The sequence below is a fragment of the Chelon labrosus genome, assembly GCF_963514085.1.
Source record: "Chelon labrosus genome assembly, chromosome: 9".
NCBI classification, from domain to species: Eukaryota; Metazoa; Chordata; class Actinopteri; order Mugiliformes; family Mugilidae; genus Chelon; species Chelon labrosus.
Genome location: NC_140359.1, coordinates 21,141,900 through 21,162,338, shown reverse-complemented (window position 1 = coordinate 21,162,338; position 20,439 = coordinate 21,141,900). Strand labels below are relative to the sequence as shown.

Below are 20,439 nucleotides of genomic sequence, written 5' to 3'. Positions count from 1 at the left end.
GGCATTAACATTAGTACTTTGTGAAAAAAAATATTGAATGAATGATCACAAATAGGCTTGGATTTAGAAAAGTATGGTAGAGAGGAACAAAAAGGAAAAACCGAGGAGGTTGCTGAGAGGTAATGACAGATATGCATTGTGTTTTCTGTTCAGTCTAAGGTTAAGAAAGCTATTTATTAGTTAGGAATCAAAAGGGATTCTGTTAAATTAATAAGACTGAGGCCCGAACATTGTGGACTAAAGCAGCAGATGGTTAAAAAATATATATTCCACCGGGTTATGAGAGCAACCTGAAACAGTGAAGCATGTTTACCTGGAATACACCAAATAATATACACAAAGAAAAACCTTTTCTGACAGATCTGGGTGTTTTGTTTTTTTCCCCACACACCATAATAAGAAACACTATCTGATTGATTGTGAAAACAGTTTCTAAATGATGCAGGGCGACATTCACAGAGCTGAGGTGTTGTTGTAGTAAACACTTTTATCCTGCAGGGGGCGGTGATGAGCCCAGTGGCGTCAACACTGTCAAACATCCAGGAGCGAAGAAGGGAGAGTGAAATTAAAGACAGGGCATAATATTTGCCTTTGCCCAGCTCGGTGGCCTTGTATTGACGCTTTACGTTATTACAAAGATTTTTTTGGTCTTGTTTTATGAGCAAAAAAAGCCTTCGGAGCCTCTTCACGCCTCGACTGGTTTGATTTTTTTATTGGATTAAAGTATTTTAGTGCGTTATATCCTTTATGACAGGAGGCTAACAGGAGTATGGCGTGAACATTTGACCTAGCAGGGCAGTCACTGACAACTCAGCTGTCGGCTGTTTACCATTATCCCCCAAATAGGTAAGAAACACATAGAGGTAAGACGTAATTAGTAAAAACTTAACGTTACGGTTATATTATCAGTTTGCCGTTATCATAAGCCGCATCTCCTGCCTGGACCACTTCTGCTTCGCTGTTTGTCGCCACATCAGCGCCCTCCTGTGGTGTTTCTTCGCAACTACTACAGGGAGCCATTTATACCCGGAAGTAAAGCCGTGAGGTCGTCATGGGGAGCAAAGTCAGCTCCAAAATGGCAGCTCCCACCGCCCGAGTTATCCAGGTAACGTTGCTCCTGAAATCTGATTCATACCGAGCATCTGTGCGTTGTCCTCAGATGAGGGGTCGTTAAATAAAGCGCTGGTTTTTCTGTTGCTCTGAACAGCCGGTGTCTTACAGCTGAGGACACTTAAGTTGACAAACAACCGTCGTACCCTTGTTAATGTCCTTGTTGGAGATGTAGAAAACTTTGTTCTGTGCTGCTGTTTACTTTAAAATAGCTATAGACAGGAAACGCTTGTTTATTCACTAAGTGTTTAGCCATTTTTTTGTCCTATATTCTCGCTCATAGACACGTTTGATCTGAAAGCACCGTACCTTTCTACCCTAGCAAACCTGTAAACAACAATAACTACATTGATTATACTAATAATAGATTACTCTTTTGATTGCTTTAAGTTAAGCCCAAACCCTAATCATCCAAAACCCAGAAATGTTATATTTACAGTTTTATAATTTGGGTATTTCCTCGACTTTATGACATATTACTTGATTAATGAAAAACAAAATAACTATCTGTCACATAGATTTCTGCTGATCAACCAGTGCACTATTAAGGATCATAATTGTTGTATTTTTAACTACATTTTATGCCTATGTTGTTACAGTCTGAAGCTAAAGGTTACCAGGTCATACATAAATGATTAACTCACTGTCTGGTTTGTGTGTTTGTCGTCAGGCTGTGCGGCCTCATGCTCCTCTGATCAAGTTCCCCAGCAGACAAGGTGTGCCAAGGCCCAACGGTGAGTCTATAAAAAAAAAAAAAAAAAAAAGTGTCATCATGACCTAAATAGAGACCTAAATCCACCATGGATAAGATTGTATTATCTCCTCTAGTTTGTGTTGTTATTTTACTGTCTAGGGTGTATTATCAAGCTTCAAATATTTAGTTGTAAATATCCCTGCATTCTGTCTTTCCTCTTCCAGTCCAAGAAGCATTGAAATCTTTAGCACATCCACAACACAACGCTCCCAGTTTAGCTTCTGCTGCAGCGACTGCAAGATCTCATGTACCTTTAGCTCCAATCCCTGGCACGCCGGACACCCTGGCCTCTATTCAGCAACTGCCAGCGAGGTACCGAAGGAGGCCGTTGACAGCGGATGAAATGGGCTACATCGAGGTGAGGAGTAGATGCAGACGATATTTGATCTGACAGCTGTTAAGAGTCGAACAGATACGAGTATGTGTATCTGTAGAAACAGCTGGATTTAAACTCCTCATGAAATGGTGAAACTATGCACTGATTGGTCAGCTCCCATGTTATTTGCTGCCCCCGCCCCAATAAGTTTTTAGCTGAGAGACGAATCAAGCAGAGACACAGGGAAGGCAGAGATGGACGTGAAAATGCGAGAGCGTTTCACTGGACATCAAATCCGTACACGCCCCTTAGTGCAGGATGAATCATCAGTGTTACTTTTATCCAGAAAACTCTGAAATATGACTAAGAAGACCCACAAACAGATTTAAACAAAGCATTTAAACATCAACTTTGATTTCATGGGGACTTTAAAACCATATATTGTTTGCCTTGATGTTATCCAGTTGCAAAAACTGAAAATAAAATATAATAAAAGTATTGTTCATTGTACTGATTTGTCGTTGTTGTTTTCTCTGCTACAGCGCGGAGGACCTGAATGAAGTGACTGAATCACTGCAGCCAAAGTCCTTATCTGTTGGAGATCGGTGTGTCTTTACTTCTGTTCCTCAGCACAAGAAAAACCTAATGCCACAAGACATGTAGAATAAAGTATTACATCAATCCTGTTAAAATGTACATATGTTTATTTTTTTTTAGACATTAAATCTTAGTTGTATTTTAAGTTCATTCTAAGGGACATCTTCATCTTGTAACACACACACACACACACACACACACACACTGCAGGTTCTCTTTTTACTCAACTACAAATATTCCCGACAGCTTTCTTGTTGTTAACTTTTAAATCTCACCTGATTGTTTATTTCGTGGTCAAATTAGTTTGAGCTTCACCTTCAACACAATCAAATCCAAGCAGGAACTTCTGACAACGTCTTTAAATGCAGCAAACTGAGTGAACTCGGAGGTGTTGAGTTCATGTGAACCACTGGGTTTAAATTATTAAAAGAATCTTGTATTTTGTTTCTGGTGTTCTTATGGTGCTTGATGTCCACACGCAGACCCAAAAACAAACCGAAACACGAGGACGTTCGTAATAACAGGCCTTCACCGTCTTAGCCATTTATTGTTGCCGACATGCTCTATATGGTAAACATTAACAACATTGAAATATCACAACAGTGCAGTATGAGTTGCCGCCGTTAATGTGTCACAGTTAGTTTCAGTAAGCCGTTGGTCACGCCGATGAATATTGGCACGAGTAGTACAGACATGACAGAAAGGCCGTCGACTGTCAGCCCAGTCTCTGCCTGAGCTGAGAAAAGCTCACACATTTTTCAGGGTTTGTGTTCTCCTCTGGAGTTAATCAAGGAGAAGTGACACTGTGGGGGAAAAAATGCTTCTGCATCAGTAAGTACACAAAAAAAATAAATAATAATAATTAAACCAAGCTCCTAAACACATGAATTCAGAGCAATTCATGGCCTTACAAAAATACCCCTGGATGTTCAAATCCCAATATCAAACACGATCTATGAACGTCATGAACAACAAAGTGCAGCATATTCACATGTTAATATAAACACTGAGCGCAACAAGGAACTGTCAGGTCACAAATGGGCACAACACTAGCAGAAACAATGAGGTATGCACTGGATTACTCTTGATTAGTTTGGCAGGAGAACATTCGTCCCGCATGGTCACAACAATGAGCAGCGCCTTGTTACAACTGTGGATTGGAACATTTATTGCAAATACCAGATTTCAAATTTTGCACTTGAAATGTAGCAGAAGCAACCCGTGCTCCGCACCGGAGGGCGTAAGGACAAGGTCAATTACTCTGTTCGTCCAGTTCCTCAAAAGCAGGTAAGAAATCGGCGATGGTGTCCACCACGTAGTCGGGCACCAGGCTGTGGTTGGTGGTCAGGTCACTATTCTGGTACTCCTGCGCCTCCTCCATCTGAGACACGCCGGTGAGGGTGAGCATGGTGTCGAGGCCGCAGTTGGAGCCGAACAGCATGTCTGTCTCCAGGCGGTCTCCCACCATCAGGCACTGGGCGGGATCCACCCCCATGAACTGGCTGGAGATGCACTCAAACATGAAGCGGCTGGGTTTACCGATCACGGTGGCTTTACGGCCCGAAGCCACCTCCAGGGCCGCGATGAGGGACCCAGAACCTGTGGGCAAAGATAAGAGTAAAGTTACATTACAGGGACTTCAAAGATCCTTCTACAAATACATATGTCTGCAACTGAGCTAGCTGCCAGTGACTGTCACTGCTGCAGACATTTTGTTCTTGTATCATTGTATTAATTAAAGGTGACTGGCAGCCCATCTGTTGATATTCACAGGAAATGTCCATTTACTGAAGAGCAGACAGTGGCAACACGAGGACATAGCTGTCCACACATTTCCTGTATAGTTTGTGATTTAAAGAGAATACATTGAGTATGTTGCCATCTAGTGGTCACTGTTGGTATCGCTGCACGAGTTAAATGGAAAAAGTAATTGGGACAATGTCTAGCTAGCTAACCCCCTGTTACCTGCTTACACAATGAAATGGTCACCCCGGCAACAACTGCCCCCGTCCTGAAAGATTTGGCAGGAGCTGCCACAGGCCGGTTTACTTAATGGGAAAACTGGCACTAGTCCTGCAGCCCCACACTTTCTGCCAGCAGAATTCCAATAATTTAACTGAGTGCACATTTCTATGGCAAACGCACTGAGTATAATCTGTTTAATATTGTATATTGAAGCACTGCAAAAACACGTTGTACTTTATGTATGTTATTAAACTGACACAGGCCTTGTGGGAGGTTTTACTCCTGAGCCAAAGCTCAGTTTAAAGGCTACTGTACTGTGAGGTTTTCTGTGTACTGGACACAGCTGTGGGGGGCCTGTTAAGGGTGGTGGGGGTACATAAACAATGCACTGAGAGCGAGAAGAAAGAAAATATGTAGGGGGCCCTATGCAGTAAAGGCTGAGCCCCTTCTTTGAACTAGATAAATGCAGCTGGAATAAGCTAAAAATGAAGGTTACATTTATTTCAAGCATGGCTATTCTGTAAACAGACTTAAACAGATTTAGTGTGGTTTAAGTGTTAGATATAAACTAGTGAGAAAGGGCCTACAGTTATCTCAGCTCTGCTTTGGGCCCCCTGACCCCCTGAGCTACCTTTCAGTAATTTATCCACTAGACAAATATCCAAAAATCTGTTTTGTCTTAAAAAATATTGAGCAGCTGCGTTATGAATTAAATCTCAGCCAGCTACATCTACAGGAGTCAAGCTCCAATGAACTGAGAAGCAGCAGCATCACCACCATACCTGGCAGTATCCTTCCGCTGGACAGTGGGTGCCAGGGGTCGGTGTCGGTGGCCAGGAACAGACAGTCCGGGTCCCTCAGGTAGCACGAGGCTTTGGCCAGTTTGAGAAAAGTCAGTTTATCGTCGTGCCCCACCAGCACCGCCTTCACGTCCGGAGCCAGAGCGCAGTCGTAGATGGTGGCGTCCGGTTCGTCCGCCTCCTCCACGCAGGGGATACCCGCCTCCTGCAGCTCCGTGCGCAGTCCCTCGCAGCCGATGACGAACACCTGGCCGCAGACCTTGACCACGTCTCTCAGGTAGAGAGCCGAGCAGTAGGACGAGCTGAAGATCTGCTCCAGCATCACGTCGGTGAAGCCCAGCCGGTAGAACTTGTGCACGTAATTCTCCCGGGGCCTGGTGCTGTTGTTGGTGACGAACACCACGTTCTTACCCTGCCGGATCAGCGAACTCACCACCTGCGCCGCGCCCGTTATCGCCTTCTCCCCGTGCCATATGACCCCGTCGCAGTCGAAGAGAAAGAAGTCCTTCGCCTCGAGCAGGCTCCTAATCTGCGGACCTCGAATTTTCTGGCAGCCTTTGAAGCCAAAGGCGCCCGCCATTCCGGCTTTTTCCTCCGTTTCCTCCGTGTTTCACCTGCTATTGGTTCCCCATGTCAGAAGCTGGTGCATAATGTGGCGAAGGCAGCGGGCGAAACGTTACGGAAAAGGAATCAATTGAAGGGAAATCACATTGCGGAGTCCTTGGTGCTGTTACATACACGGGCAGCAGCAGCAGTGTATAAACATTGACGTCTAGCCACGCCCCCGCTGTCAAGACCGACCAATCAAACCGCAGCACATCAGCCAATCAGGATCGACGGTGTCACAGGTCTTGAAAAGCAAACATCCTCCAAAAAATAAAACTGCGCCCTCATAGCTGCTGATGGACAATGACAAATATGACATTTTTTATTTTTTTTTAATTATGGAAGCTCATTTATTTCAATAAAAATGACGACAAATAGGCTGCATTACAAAAATCTTCAGTCAAAATACAAGAACTGTTATACAAGAACACACATTGCATATTAAATTAAACTTATATGTAACATGCACATTACCCTGACTAGTAGACAGCAGACTAAACAGAACAGCCACCATAACATATAATTAACTGCGACTGATGCTGCTTTGTGTCAAAGAGTGTGTCAGAAAAAAACTATCCAAAAGAAAAACAGAGGGATCTTGACGTCATTTTAAAACTGTAGTTATTCCATCCTTTCGTCTGCTATAGTCATGTCTACATACTGAATCAAGGTATTGTTTGCAATGGTAAATATATTTAAATCTGAAATAACATAACGTAACAATGTCAAACACAAGAGACAATATTTCAAAGATGAACCAAAGCAACAGGTTATACTCTCCAGGGTGTACCCTACCTCTTACCCTGTCCCAGCTGGAATGTGGTACACCCCCCCAGATGTATTGTGTTTTGTCTTATTCTTTAGGAAACTGTTAAACTGTCTCTCCTTCGTCCTGGTCCACCAGTAGCACTCTGTGAACGTTCTGTGACACAGAGAGGATGAGAAGGAAGAGAGAGAGATAAATGATGAAGGTAAATCCTCATGTAGTTTTGTTAACAGCGATATTAATGCTCTAATGGACTAAGGCAATTTTGAATTCTCATCAAACAGAACAAGGGAACAAATAAAAATAGAAATGCGTCTATATAGAAACTTACTACAAGCTGGTGGTGTGTTGTCTCCATCAGCCTCTGGATGAAAGGATGCTGAGAGAGGGTGGAGAAAGGGACGCAGTCTTCAGGCTTGTATCCCAGCTCTCTGAATATCTGCTCCAGGTCCTAGAAGCCAGCATAGATGGACAATATACAACCAAAGGACACAGTTATCCTCTGGACAATGATGCATCCGTTTATCAACTTGTCAGCTTTATTTTATATAACTTTGGTTATGACTATCACAGTACCTGAGTGTGCTCCTCCAGACTCAGGCAGGCTGGAGGAAGGGGACACGTGTCTTTCGCCTTGCTGATCTTGTGGCAGATGACAGCAAGAATTGCAGGAATTGACACCTCCCGCTCATGTTCATTGGAGTCGCCATCCGGTTCTAAGGAGGAGAGCTCTGTGTCCTCTTCTATACTGGGCATGGACTGTATACAGAGCATATAGGTTGAGGACAAGGACACATGTTAGAAAATCATCATTGGCATTATTAAATCAGGACAAAAGAAGTTAAATTGCTTTTGCAGTGGATTTAATTCCCATACTCACCTTAATGAGATGCCCTAGTGAGGAGAGCTTGAGATGTTGTCCCAGCTGCACACTAAGTGCTCTGACGAAACCCTGTTTGGGGTTTGGGTCGGCTGCAAAGTACTGCAGCATGGACACGTAATCCAGTTGAGGGGGAGAGAAGGAGTGGTGGTCTGCAAACAACTGGAAAAAGAACTGAGAGCAAAGAGACCAGAGACAAACGTTACTGCTGGTTTATTTATTATTTGCAGTTTAAACAAAAGACTAAATAAATAGATGACTTGTACAATATAAAATTTGGTTCGTTGGTGTCTTTTTGTTGTTTGTGTAACATAAGCAGCAGAACGTTTAGTTTCAGGAATTTAACTGAATGAAGTTGATAGACATTTTCAGGCAGTTACCTCACGCAGGTTAGCCAGGCGGTCATAAGGTACGGGCTCAGAGGGGTCCTCTGGAACAGTCAGGGTACTTTCACTAGGAAACCATAACTCTGTCTTTTGTCAAAAAAAAAAAAAAAGGCATCAGATCACCTTAACCTGCTATCTTCAAATATTTTCAGTTACATAAGATAATTTCAAATGTGTTGCCACATTAACTTAAACCCAGGTCTTCTTGCAGAGAGTTTCGGCACACAGTAAAAGAGGCCCATCTTGGGTGGACAGACAGACTCAAGAGTAAAAAGGACTTAATTTAAAATGTGGGTTGAGGACTAACCTGTAGGTATTGTTCCTTGTTTATATAGCCCTTGGCACCAGTATCTGCTGCCTTGAAACCTTGTAGTACATCCAGCAGCTGTGTTAATGAGGGAAATGGCCAAGGGAGAGCGGCACTGAGCAGAAACCTGCGCCAGTCAATCAGCTCACAGTCGTCCATGAACAAAGATACAATCTCCGTCAACTGGGGATAGGACAGAAAACAATAATGCTGAAGTTAAGTATGTACTGCAAGTATCTTTTGTTTAGATTATGCTATTATTGTGGTGCAGGAATGCTCATATTGCTCATCTACCTGTGTATCATCCTTGGCCATCCAGGCCTCTGGCAAGGTGTCTCTGCCCATTTCAACAGAAGTGTTATCTTTGAGGAAACTGGAAAACTCCAAACTGCACATGAGACCTGAAAGTCAGACAGAAAGGAAAAGGATGATGGATGGAGCTCTGAATGGGAGGTTTATAAGACCCACACCACAATTTGTCTTCCCTTTATGCACCTGATGGAGCAATGTGGCATAGCTGGCGGCGAAGTGACTCTAGCTGAGAGATGGTTGGGGTCGACCCTGCGGGTTTCTCCAATGGGGGTGGTCTGGGAGGTGGAGGTGGGATGGCCACCATTAGGCAGTCTCCATTTACATAGAAGTCAGTACCTTCCTGGAGAAGATAATATAGAGAATGTTATCCCATGTCTAACTCTGGAAGAAGAATTACATTTAAAATCTTCCTATTTGGAAAAAAAAAACTATTTCAAAATAATTACAAACCAACACCAGCTGGTATTGCAGTTTAGTGCCTGCCTGTATGTGGTGGCAAACCACTTGTGATAACTGGTCAATGCTAGAGAACAGGAGAGAGAAACAGATAAAATATGAATCGTGTATTCTACTTATAATTTACGATTATAAAAATCTGTCTGAGGAGGCTTAAAAGAATAGCTTATTCTAAAATCTCAAATAACAATTACAGATTTATTTATTTTTTGTCATTTTAAAGACAAATACAACATGAGCAACAGTACAGTGCTTTGCTAATTACAGTACATTCTCAAGTCCTATTACATGCACATTGCCCCGTCATACCGTACCATACATGAAGCCATGCTGTACCATACGTGAAGCCACGCTGTACCATACCTCTTCATTTCCGCAAGATGCCGTTCTTGTGAGCACTCCTCCATACTGCTGAAGGTCTGTTCTGCTCTGCTTTGCAGGGACTGCAGCATTGCCAAACCGTGACCTTTCACCAGTGCAATGTGCACCTTAACTCTGTTCTCTAAAAAACATGTACATGCACACAAACAGGGGAACACAACCATATAAACATACACACACACATCTGCATGTACATCAGTTTTTAGAAAACAACATGGCAATTTGACAATTTACACACCCTCGTGTTGCAGAGCAGCTGCATATTCCTCATGTATTCTTTTCATAATTTGTTGATCATGAGTCTTCTCTGAGTTTTTGTCATCGACTGGTACAGGGCTGGGCACTGGATCTGGGGATGGTGGACCTGAAGAGAAAAATGTTAGAGTAGAAGAAGACCAACTGGAACAAATTGCTTTTAAAAGGAGGCACCTTTACTGTCTTCCTACATACTCTACAAACACATGCCTTTCTGTTTTTTTGATGAAGGTTTTTCTTTTTTCATTTTTGTCGCACTTGAAGAGGCCTTCTTCCTCTCGTTCTCTTCTACTGCCTCCTTCTTCTGTTTTGCCTCACACTGGCGGGCTTCTGCTGATACCTGCGTAAAAGTACAATATAACCCATAGTCAGTAATAAAAAATGCTACAATATAAACTCTAATGTAGATACACAAAGTATTACCAGTTTGGTGATGGTTGCGAGTGCCTCCTCGTAGTCAGAGATCAGCTTCTCATATGGTGGCTACAGAGCACAATGAAAATCGTCAGTATCTACGACATTATAATATAAACATACCTATAATATACTCAGTCTATAATAATATCAATACAGACTATATACAAATCAATACAATAAGAAATCTGATCTTAACAGGTTCTTTCTGATCCAGGTCTTCTGTCTTGGAAGCCCTTCGAGAGGAGGCAGGATGTCTGGTGAGGGCAGAAGTGGAGAGAGGAGGAAAAAGTTTGTGAGTTTTCTACTTTGAAGTATTTGGGTGAAAATCAAACAGACTGCTAGTGGGTAACTACTACTTTCTGCACTCACTGTCCATAAACTACTCACAATTTTGACATTTCATTATTTCATCTTTTTATACCATGATTAGGGTGCTATTAATAGTGTATTACTTGCCTCTCCTGCTGATCTGTAATTGCTGGGGTGCCAAGTAGAGGGATACTGGCAAATCTGGAGGGTGGCTGAGGTATCTGAGTGCGCATGTTCAAATAGTAGGACTTGAGAAAATAGAGTGTCTCCCAGAAACGGGCCAACTCCACCTACAACATAAACAACCCAAGACTATATGTGACAGCCTAGACATGTAGAACATGAAAGTATCTATGTGCTATAAATTGTTATAGTTTGCATCATGAGCCTAGAAACCGATTTGAAGAGGCCAAAAAACATTCATCACAACTGTTCCACAGAAAAACTGCAAAGTTACCTGCATAAGTGTAGAGTGGTGATTGATGAGGACAGCAGTGTTGTCCTCCAACCAGCCATTACTCATTAGAGCGTCCCTCTCTTGCTCATCCTCCACTTTACGTTCATCAGTAATGTCACACAAAGTTTCACGCAGTTCCTGTACGTGTCACAACCACTCCAATATATTTTACATTCTCATTTTTAAGACAGTTAAGAGAGTTTTATGTATTATTACAAATTGTTCTTACACCCAGTCTCAGATGTAGCTCTGATTTGGTATCCTCATCTTCTCTTATATCGTCAGGTATGCTGTTGAAGTCCTTCTGCCACCGAGACACAAACTCCTGCTTCAAGTCTGGACGTCCCAAGTAATGCTTGTAACCTTCTCTAAAGACACCAACAACCAGGTATGTATTAATAAATGTTAGATTTGTAATAAGTTCATTTTCAATTAACACTGCTCTTTCAGTAATTCAAGGACCTCACAATATGAACACTTGGCTCATATACTATCGTAGTCAAAATTAATAATAAATATGACAGCCTGTAACTAATAGGTAACTAATTTAAAATTCATACTGTGTCTGCAGCTATAAACATACATTGTTAAACCTAGATCAACAAGGGTAAAAAGGAGCAACTGATAGCATCTGCGGCTACCCACACTGTTAGATTTACAGAGCATATTGTAAATGTGTTGCTATCTTTATATGTCATACAAAGACAGGGACAGGAAGGTGCACATTATCACTTGCTTATCTGTACGTACATAAAATAAACTATGCTCAGTAAACAATGTGCTACCTGAAAGGCCTGGCAGAATACCTGATATTGAAGAGGTATTGGATAATAAGAGTACGCTGTGAGCGTAGCTGCTGCATCACTGTTTTTACATTGCTCACGTAGGAATCACACACTCTGTCCCAATGTGAGCACAGGAACTCTGGGATCTCCTAGAGATTGGTAGGGAGGGGAGCAAATGAGCAAATCAGTGAGAGTGGCACAATACAGGACGATAAAGTACTGGACGATATCATACTGGAGGAAGGGGTTCATCCACATAGACGCAGCTGGGTGAATCTGGGCTGGAAGAGTCAGACTGAGGTGGATTCTTACTACCTCCTTGAGAGCCCTCGTTGGACAGTGACGCCAGTGACACATTCGTAGAGTTCCCTATTCATTAGCAAGAAAAAAAAAACACATAAATAAACACTGCAGCAAATTAAAATGAATGCTATCATTTAAGTGCACCATCCAAATGGGATTATCAGTCAAACATGTTGACAAAACGTTGTGTTCATAAGCAGGACATACAAGTAATTAATCCCTTCTTTGAGGTAGAAATGCTTTTGTGACCAGAACTGACTTTCAAACAACAATTTTGTAATGATCAAGTCACCTCTAGGGGAGTGTGTGTTTTCCTCCATTAGGCTAGAGTGGGACTCTGTAAGGTCGGGGGCTTTGTCATCAAGTGGTGGAGGATGGTCTACAGGCGGAGGTGAGGTTGATGACTCTGGAGTTTTCACACTGTCAGTCACTACATCTTCCAAGGGACTGGCAAGAGCTGACGAGGAAATGTGTAGTAATACTGTGAGTAAATATAGGTCCTCCCAGGAAAACAGATTGTGTAGTACACACCATGTACTGGGCAAACAGACAGAGACAATCTTGTATTTAGTGATAAAAATTAAAAGCTTATTTTAACCAGATATTCAGGAGAAGTCCACTAACATTTGGACTATCTGTTACCTTGCTGCAAGACAGACTCCACTCTACTGTAAAGCTCCCCGTCGTCTACATCTGCATCAACACGGACCAGAATATTTTGCTTTTCACCAAACCACTTCTCTAATTCTGGCCAGGTATCCTTGAAAGCTGTGATCCTTGAGAGGGGACATAATGTTACATACTGTCATGCAGTAGAAATACTCTTTTCACTTTACCATCCCTTTTGATTGTTTTTTTTGTACCTGTGTGGGATCTGTGCCAGATACAAGGTCTTGTCTGTGGGCTGTTGGTCTGTAGAGCTATCTGGATGTGCATCAGGTTTGGAAGAAAGAGAACCACATGAACACAAAGATAACATTTAAAGTAACGTTCTAATTGTGCATGAATACATACATGAACACACACTAGACGATGCACAGTATTAAGCTTGCATTGATGTGACGTACCGATGTGACTGAGTGCATGTCTGACTACACACTCATCAGGGATATCCAGCAGCAGAGCCAAATCCAGCACAGGTGTGGGTGGTGGTGTAGATTTAGGTGGATTAGGATCAACAACAAGGTTTGTCTTGCTGTTTACAACTTCATCCCCTAAGTCTGCAGACCCACCGAGGGATTTCTCTAGTAGTAAGGCATGGGTGATGTCCAGCGGAAAGCCATCCAGGATCCAGCCTGACTGAGCTGGAACGTGACTGATGAGGACACAACAAATGCGTATGTCACTGAAAGTGTTTTTGTGTGATTGTTTTTTCCCCCCACACTGCGTAGAGTTTATTTGTCTGACATATTTTAGTGCTAGTAAATACATATGTCTGTGAAGGGTATCGTATATCCATAAAAGCTGAATCAAAGGAAAGTCTTTTCTTTCTTTCTCAAGTAACAAGTCCAGTTACATGTCGTAAAATGAATAGAAAATATGTTTACACAAATATAGATTATGTTCTCACCTGATTGCCTCTACTATAATGTCCACTAACAGCTCTTTAGGGATGGGGTTCCCTTTCCTCATCTCTTTGTCTGCAGCTTCTCCGTGTATGGCGCGTGTTGACAGCTGGATAAGGGACAAATGTACTGTAAGTAACAAAAAAAAAAAGGCTCTCATTCCGAATAAGTACAAAACAATGTAAAAATGTTTATTACCTAATATTTCAATTTCAGTTTCATGAAAGTCTCCCAAAACACATTATTTTATAAGCAGATTTACAGGTTCCACTTACTCTTGCATTGCTGTCTTCACTTTCCTCTTGAGTATCACAATCTGAAAATAATTATTGACATAAATTGCATATAACACATGAAACTAGCAGATGTGTAATATACTTTTTTTTTTTTTTTACGTTCTATTAAATGCAAGTAACACACAACAAATAATACCACAAAATAAAAATAAAAGCACCATACTGGCTTCAGTAACCCACCAGATTTCAGTGATGTGGACGATGTGAGCAGTTGCTCATTATCTTTATCTCCCAGCTGCTCTGGGGCCTGTACATTTTGTCAAAGAAATGGTTGTTTTTGAACAGTGAAATATTTCAGATTATCGAGAAGTGATTTTAATGTGTGGAAAAATACTTTACTACAGTGTTGCTGTACTGTACCTGACTAACCTTCTCTCCACTCCTGTAAGCATGCAGCGCCTCATCAATCAGCGTGTCGGCCGACAAGACACAGATGCCATGTGCTGAAGCAGAAAACAATACACATCCTCAGAAACGAATAATTCTTACAACCTTGTTAAATGTCCTTTTTAATATGTAACTTTAACGTCATGATACTAATTAATCGTTTTACTTAGGACATAATTACGTAATGTGATATTTGCATGCCTTCAGCGATCTTGGCCAAGCAGGTGGTCTTGCCAGAGCAAAACTTGCCCAGGACACAGGCCTTGATGGCAAAGTGAGGAAGTAAAGGTGAGGACGGTTCCATGGCGGGTGGGTGAACAATGTTCCTTAGTCGTTGGACAACATGTCCAAGTGTGTTGTTGTTGGTTGGGGGTAGTTTTGTCCCCTCTGCTTCCTCTGGCCATGCCCACTCACCTACGATATTCTGACAAAAATAATGTGTGGCGAGACAAACAGGAGCTTCAGCATTCAGATAATTTAGAGTTTCTGTTCAGAGACAATACAAACTTTTTCAGTGTCACGAAATCTAACATAGTGGCCCTCTGTAGTATAATTCAGTCAGCAAAGACAATCTACATGCAAGTGAAGGCAAATGCATACCATGATTTAAAAACACACTCCTCTCATGTTTCAAACTCACAGCGTATTCCTCATAGTCCTGTGTGTCGAGTATCTCCTGCTTCTTAAGCTCTACAGGATCTAATGGAGTGTACAAATCAAACTCTGGCTGGTGGCCCTTTATCGGCTTATAGAGAGGCAGACCACACAACAGCAATTCCTTCCACTCTCTCGTCATCTTCTCTGGAATCAAACTGGACATGACAGCAAAAATGAAATGAGTTAAAACTAGAATTGATAAAAGGAACTGAAATCCGGACCATACATCTAAAAATGGTTTGATAATGATAATGTTAATGCATAGCTGATGCATATTGTGGATACAAGATGAATACTGAGCAGGGCTGTGTGGGCAGTGTATACCAAATATGTGGATATGATGCGTTTGATCATGAGAAGAAGCAGACATGATATTGACATTTCCTGATTTTATTTGCCCACTGGTCAGTTATACAAGAATGTTAGCAATATTGGTTAAGTTTCACAGTTTCTAACTTACATCAGAATTAACACCACACCACCACTTTTTTTTTTTTTTTTACATTACATAAAAGATTTTGGTCTTCAGTCAGATTTCACTTGGTCAGTACTTTCCTAAAATACCTTTTCAATATTTCTGTGTAGAGCGACGTGAAAATAAAAAAATAGAAATAAACCTTTAAAGGGTATATTTGGCTCTGTCTCTATTTATTTTAAAAGAAAAAGTCTGCATATTTTTCCTTTTAAATGTGAACAATAATAAATACAAATTAAAAATAAAAAGAAATAGCAGAGCATGTAACTTTTCACTCCCTCAGTCCCAGCTTTCAGATCATCAAAGTAGAAATATCTTACTCACAGTATGCTCTCATCGTAATACTACTAAACAAATTCATGCTTTTCAAAACTTTCACAAAGCAGCCATGTTACGTACTTCCCAGAGAGCAGTCGAAATTCTCCAACCTTCGTTGCCAAGTCCACTATTTGCTCCACAATGCCCTTGCAGCTCTTAAAGTGCTCCTTTTGACGGCTTTGAGCTCGCTCAGCAGCAATCCGGTTACAGTGTTCAAGTTCCTTTCTGATCCTTTCTTCACAGTCCAACTTAACCTGTTGAGCCAAAATCTAGACCAGGCCCCGGTCAGAAAGATGGAATGAACGGAGAAGTCATGACATAAATGTACCTGCTAATCGTCACTGTAGGTCAAAAATTTATGACTAGGTGTTTTAGGGGAAGAATTCACACAAAAGAGAGGACGATTTTAATCACTGTTAGCTATTGCATGGTGGTATCAGAAGGTAATGATATGATGAATTTGTGTAATGAAGTAATGAATTCATTAAAGCCTGTATGAGCACATAACTGTATAATATTCCCCAAAATCATCTCCTTTTGTGAGTATTTGAGACCTACTCTTCGGACATTAACGTTTATCTGTGGTGTTTAACAAATTAAACGAATACCACCATTGTAACATCACCACATCATACTGTATGTTTACAAGACAACTCTAGGTTTCTATTTTCCCTCGCCGTCAATAAATCTTGTGAAAAATGAAAACTTTGGTAGTGTATACTAAACCTTATTTAGCTTATTCCTCTGTGTCATAGCACCTATGTTGCACTAGCTGACACGACCAGTGCATCTGTGTGGTTAGTTAATGTGTGCTGAATAGAATCAATTCATTGTTGGGTTTCATATTTTCATGGGATTTGTCAGGGAGAAAATCCTAGGCTGAATAACACTGAACTGAGGATCTAAGCCTTTTTCTCAACTAGATCAATTGTTAATAGTGTACTGAGTGATCACCTACAGTTTTACAAAGTGCATCTGTCTCTTTCATTCTTATCATAATACCAAATTCTCTGTTAATACTATACAAACTACCAACTTAACCTGTTGAGCTTTCTGCCTATGCTTCTCATCACACCACTTATAATATCACTAACAGAGCCTAAAGCAAAGCGAAAATAGAGAGGATTATTCTTCTTCCTATCTCACCGACTCCCTGTACAGAGCTTCCTGGAAGTCCTTCTCTCGTCGCTGCTGGTACTGCTGCTCTCTGAACAGCCGGTTCTGCCGAATCACCTCCTTCTCCTTACGTATAAGAAGTAGCTGAACTGCCAGACACTTCTCCTGCTGAGTCTGACGTGTCAAACGTTTCACCAGCTGCTCCTCCCACCGGGCCTCCTGAGGTGTGGGCCAGAGATGGCTAATTAGTTTACTGATTTTCAGTTAAAATTATTGTCAGTCAAAAAGAATAGGATGTTTAGGAAAGAAATCCTACAAATGTCCAATGGTCAAAACCTCTTTACTGGGTATTTAGTTATTTTAAAATCAAGTATTTTCACATTTCTTTGTATAAAAAAGCTTCACCTCTCGTGCTTCTTGGGCCTTGAACTGTTCCACCAAGAATCTGTTGACTCTTTTCTCTCTCCGCTCACGAGATTCAGCACTTTCCTGCAGCCTCTGACGGATCCCCTGTATATACTTGCTGTTGGGTTGTAAAGTCACATTGGTTCCACTTCCAGAAACTTCACAGCCCTGGCTGCTGCCACCAAAGGGAAAATTGTCAAGGAGGGGCTGACCACTACAAGTGAAAATGATGAAATCACATATAAAGGTGTTCTAGGATGGTGACTATCTGATGTTGCTACAAATTGATATTAATACAAACACTGAAATATCAGAATACAACATAAATACAATATTAATTTAATGAATGTTTCATTTTCTCTCACCTGGAAGAGGAAGCAAAACCAGAAGAAGCCAATTTATTCCTGTTTGTCTCAAACTGGTCTATTTCTGTCTGGAGTGCCTGCATAAAAAAATGAACAAAACCTTAAAAAATTATACAGAGGAACCCAGCATCACCAATAAAATTCCTTCTGTGGGTAAGTGAATAATCAAAGCATCATTTCATCTGGATCACACCTGTGCTTCCCGTTCTTTGTGTTGCTGCTGCTGCTGCTGCTGTCTCTCTTTTAGGCTTAGCCGTGAAGTGTAGGGAGGTGGGTTGGGCACATGCACCTTGTTAGTCATGTCATTGCGCATCTGACGATGTGCTGATGGCTGGGAGATAGACAGTTCTTTATGTCCAATGCTGTCAGTAGTATGAACTTCTTTATTTCATCATCTAGCATCAAGTACGATTTTCCCTCAGGTATTGTAATGTTACTTACGTAATACATAAAAGTAATATATGACACCAAAATACTGCAAAGAGTTGTAATTTTGTGATATGTGAAAAAAAACGCCTTGCTGACAGGGTTGTAAATTAATGACAGCCAATAAATGTACACACACTTATATTATAAATAGAGGGAGAAAGTAATGCAGTATTCTTCTTTCCATATTCTCCAGTACCTTTTCAATATCCTGCATTTGTTTCTCTTGCTGGTCTTTTCGTTGTCTCTTTTGCAGCACTGGATGGCTCACCACAGACCTGCCGTTCAAACGCTGGTATTTCTTCTCATAGCGCGCGGAAATTTTGGGAAGCTTCAGATCTGCATCTCTTTTCACCACCTGATGGAGTCGCTGTATGAAAAGGACAGATGCTTGAAAATTAATGTTTTTATAAACAAGTTACATTGAACTAGTAATGGAATTGACAAATATATAAAATGTGTAAATACTAAAAGACAGTCAGTTTATTTCTTACTGGTAAAGATCAAGACTTCTTAACATGTTGACACTGATCAAAACATGCTGTTGCCACAAAAAAGGCCCCTAACCACATGCCATGTCTTTACGGGACACTTACATCAGAGAAGATCTCATGCTCTTTCTTGTGTAGGTTTGCGCTGGCTGTGGGCTGCATGATTTCCATCATTGTCCGGCTGATTCCTTCTTTCTTCTTCTTTTCAAGTGAGACATAGAGTTCATAAAGGAGGCACGTGGCAACACCTTGTTTCTCCTGTATCACGTCTTGGGCTGTATTTGTATTGAAGGCGATCCCCAGTAACTTCAGAGTTGGTTCCAGACGGGTAAAATTGTTCAATTTGGCGATGGAGGTACTATGGCAAAATATGTAACAAACACTTTAAAAGAGCAGGAGAATTAAGTACCAGTCAGTTTTTTTTTTCCATAGCAATAAAAATCATAAGAACAAGGAGAGGCAGCTATAGTAAGACGAAGGGGCAACTTACTCTCTCTTCATAAACATACGGAAATCGTCCTGCATCTGATATTTATGCAGAACCTCACCAAATAGGTAACCACTGGAGAAATCTTTGGCAATTGTCGTCGGCTCTGTGAAGACAAGAACACGGTCAGTCATTCAAGCATAGGCAGCACTGTCAAAAATATTTATCATGATGCTTCTTTCTAATTAAAATTTAGAATACTAACTTCTGCATCCATTGATTAAAACCGAAAAAGTCGAATAATACGCTGTCTCTTACATGGTTAAGGTTGTAAATAAACTTGCGCTTTACTCTTTAGTGTCCAATAAATCCCTGCGCTAGCGTTAGCTTAATTGTGCTAGCAAGTAGCTAGCTCTGTTGCACTTAAGTCACTCTTACCAACAGCTCTTGACAGCTGGAGCTCCTGGTTCAGCCACCTGCACAATATATCCGACATGGTCTTTCTTTAACTTTTAGCTTTATACTCACATAATATATATGTGAATAAAACTAACTAATTCAGCTAACTAATAACGGTCTGAAAAACGCACAACGAAGAAAATCCCAACGGAACGGTGCACTGTTTCCATGGTGACGCGTCCACAGGGTTGCCAGGGTTACGCTTCCAAAGGGACTCTAGGAGAGATGGTAGGCACGCACAGCTTACCCAGGATCAGTCTACTGTTTTTTTTGACCCACTTGTAAATAAAGACGTCATGTCTACAAACTGATTCAGAATCTGTGCTTTTTTTTATACTTGAGGATTGTAGGCTGGGACTGTAGTATTTTTAGCGACACTTGCAGACGTCCAGTAGCTACTAATTAGACAAGGAAAGAAAATAATACTCTACATCAGTCTAAATATTCACAACAGTAGCACAAAAATTTACATTTACCTTTTATTTACTCTAATAGAATATAATTGTTTGTTTGGAGGGATAGGTGTATCACTTTCTAATAGTGCAAGATAAAAAAAATGTTTACCTAGACACTAAGTAGTGCAAACAACTGCGGAAATATTACTTTACTTTACTATTTTTGGAGTTGTTCACATTAGCTACTTGTCAGTGGTGTTGGGAATGCGCTGAAATTAAAGTTATGTCCTTTTGTTTTCCTAATTTTACCATCCTGATCATATGAATTGTTATTTGTAATACTTACCATTTCATATAATCGGTCAAAGTACACAATTTATTTGCAGATTGAGGGCATTGAAAATTTTTGAATTCCTTTTCATTGCTTTTTGGGGTAATCTGGAAACATTTCTATTTGTTGTATTTGGTGGTTTTGTGAGTGTTTGCATTGTCTTC

The 20,439-nt window shown here is 41.0% G+C and overlaps 3 protein-coding genes across 4 annotated transcripts; 1 reads left to right on the top strand and 2 right to left on the bottom strand.

Moving 5' to 3' along the window:
* Positions 1-458: 458 nt before the first annotated feature.
* kgd4 (alpha-ketoglutarate dehydrogenase subunit 4) lies at positions 459-3,221 on the top strand. Of its 2 annotated transcripts, none has more exons than XM_084552133.1 (5): positions 459-846; positions 978-1,105; positions 1,781-1,844; positions 2,029-2,222; positions 2,723-3,221. In XM_084552133.1, exons 2-5 carry the CDS (start codon positions 1,052-1,054, stop codon positions 2,738-2,740), a joined length of 330 nt encoding a protein of 109 aa, XP_084408259.1. In that variant the 5' UTR covers positions 459-846; positions 978-1,051; the 3' UTR covers positions 2,741-3,221. The 2 variants fall into 2 exon arrangements, with proteins under 2 accessions (XP_084408259.1, XP_084408258.1); XM_084552132.1 differs by having other exon boundaries at positions 460-846; positions 927-1,105.
* An 83-nt stretch (positions 3,222-3,304) lies between these two features.
* Positions 3,305-6,277, bottom strand: pdxp (pyridoxal (pyridoxine, vitamin B6) phosphatase). The gene is made up of 2 exons (XM_084550804.1): positions 5,525-6,277; positions 3,305-4,376 (listed from the first exon to the last, which is right to left on the bottom strand). Exons 1-2 carry the CDS (start codon positions 6,120-6,122, stop codon positions 4,030-4,032), a joined length of 945 nt encoding a protein of 314 aa, XP_084406930.1. The 5' UTR covers positions 6,123-6,277; the 3' UTR covers positions 3,305-4,029.
* Positions 6,278-6,840: 563 nt separating this feature from the next.
* On the bottom strand, positions 6,841-19,591 carry spef2 (sperm flagellar 2). The gene is made up of 35 exons (XM_084551787.1): positions 19,529-19,591; positions 19,154-19,256; positions 18,769-19,021; positions 18,341-18,542; positions 17,940-18,127; positions 17,747-17,823; positions 17,382-17,553; positions 17,007-17,195; positions 15,942-16,129; positions 15,051-15,222; positions 14,612-14,834; positions 14,393-14,466; positions 14,003-14,043; positions 13,733-13,882; positions 13,230-13,477; positions 13,026-13,086; positions 12,805-12,938; positions 12,333-12,619; positions 12,095-12,187; positions 11,881-12,008; positions 11,304-11,442; positions 11,075-11,212; positions 10,315-10,374; positions 10,150-10,231; positions 9,875-10,000; positions 9,619-9,820; positions 9,250-9,367; positions 8,983-9,139; positions 8,782-8,888; positions 8,488-8,697; positions 8,175-8,267; positions 7,795-7,968; positions 7,491-7,673; positions 7,246-7,365; positions 6,841-7,070 (listed from the first exon to the last, which is right to left on the bottom strand). The coding sequence occupies exons 1-35, from the start codon at positions 19,584-19,586 to the stop codon at positions 7,020-7,022; spliced, it is 5,001 nt and encodes a 1,666-aa protein (XP_084407913.1). The 5' UTR covers positions 19,587-19,591; the 3' UTR covers positions 6,841-7,019.
* Positions 19,592-20,439: the final 848 nt, after the last annotated feature.

Bases quoted from the DNA above. Each gene is read 5' to 3' on its own strand.
- kgd4 (XM_084552133.1), top strand. From the start codon at position 1,052: ATGGGGAGCAAAGTCAGCTCCAAAATGGCAGCTCCCACCGCCCGAGTT. The intron at 1,106-1,780 runs GTAACGTTGCTC...GTTTGTCGTCAG, and splicing joins CCACCGCCCGAGTTATCCAG to GCTGTGCGGCCTCATGCTCC. The intron at 1,845-2,028 runs GTGAGTCTATAA...TTCCTCTTCCAG, and splicing joins AGGTGTGCCAAGGCCCAACG to TCCAAGAAGCATTGAAATCT.
- pdxp (XM_084550804.1), bottom strand. From the start codon at position 6,122: ATGGCGGGCGCCTTTGGCTTCAAAGGCTGCCAGAAAATTCGAGGTCCG. The intron at 4,377-5,524 runs GTATGGTGGTGA...CTTTGCCCACAG, and splicing joins CAGCGGAAGGATACTGCCAG to GTTCTGGGTCCCTCATCGCG.
- spef2 (XM_084551787.1), bottom strand. From the start codon at position 19,586: ATGTCGGATATATTGTGCAGGTGGCTGAACCAGGAGCTCCAGCTGTCA. The intron at 15,223-15,941 runs GTACGTAACATG...TGTCATGTCCAG, and splicing joins TTTCGACTGCTCTCTGGGAA to TTTGATTCCAGAGAAGATGA. The intron at 14,835-15,050 runs GTGAGTTTGAAA...TATTTTTGTCAG, and splicing joins AGGACTATGAGGAATACGCT to AATATCGTAGGTGAGTGGGC.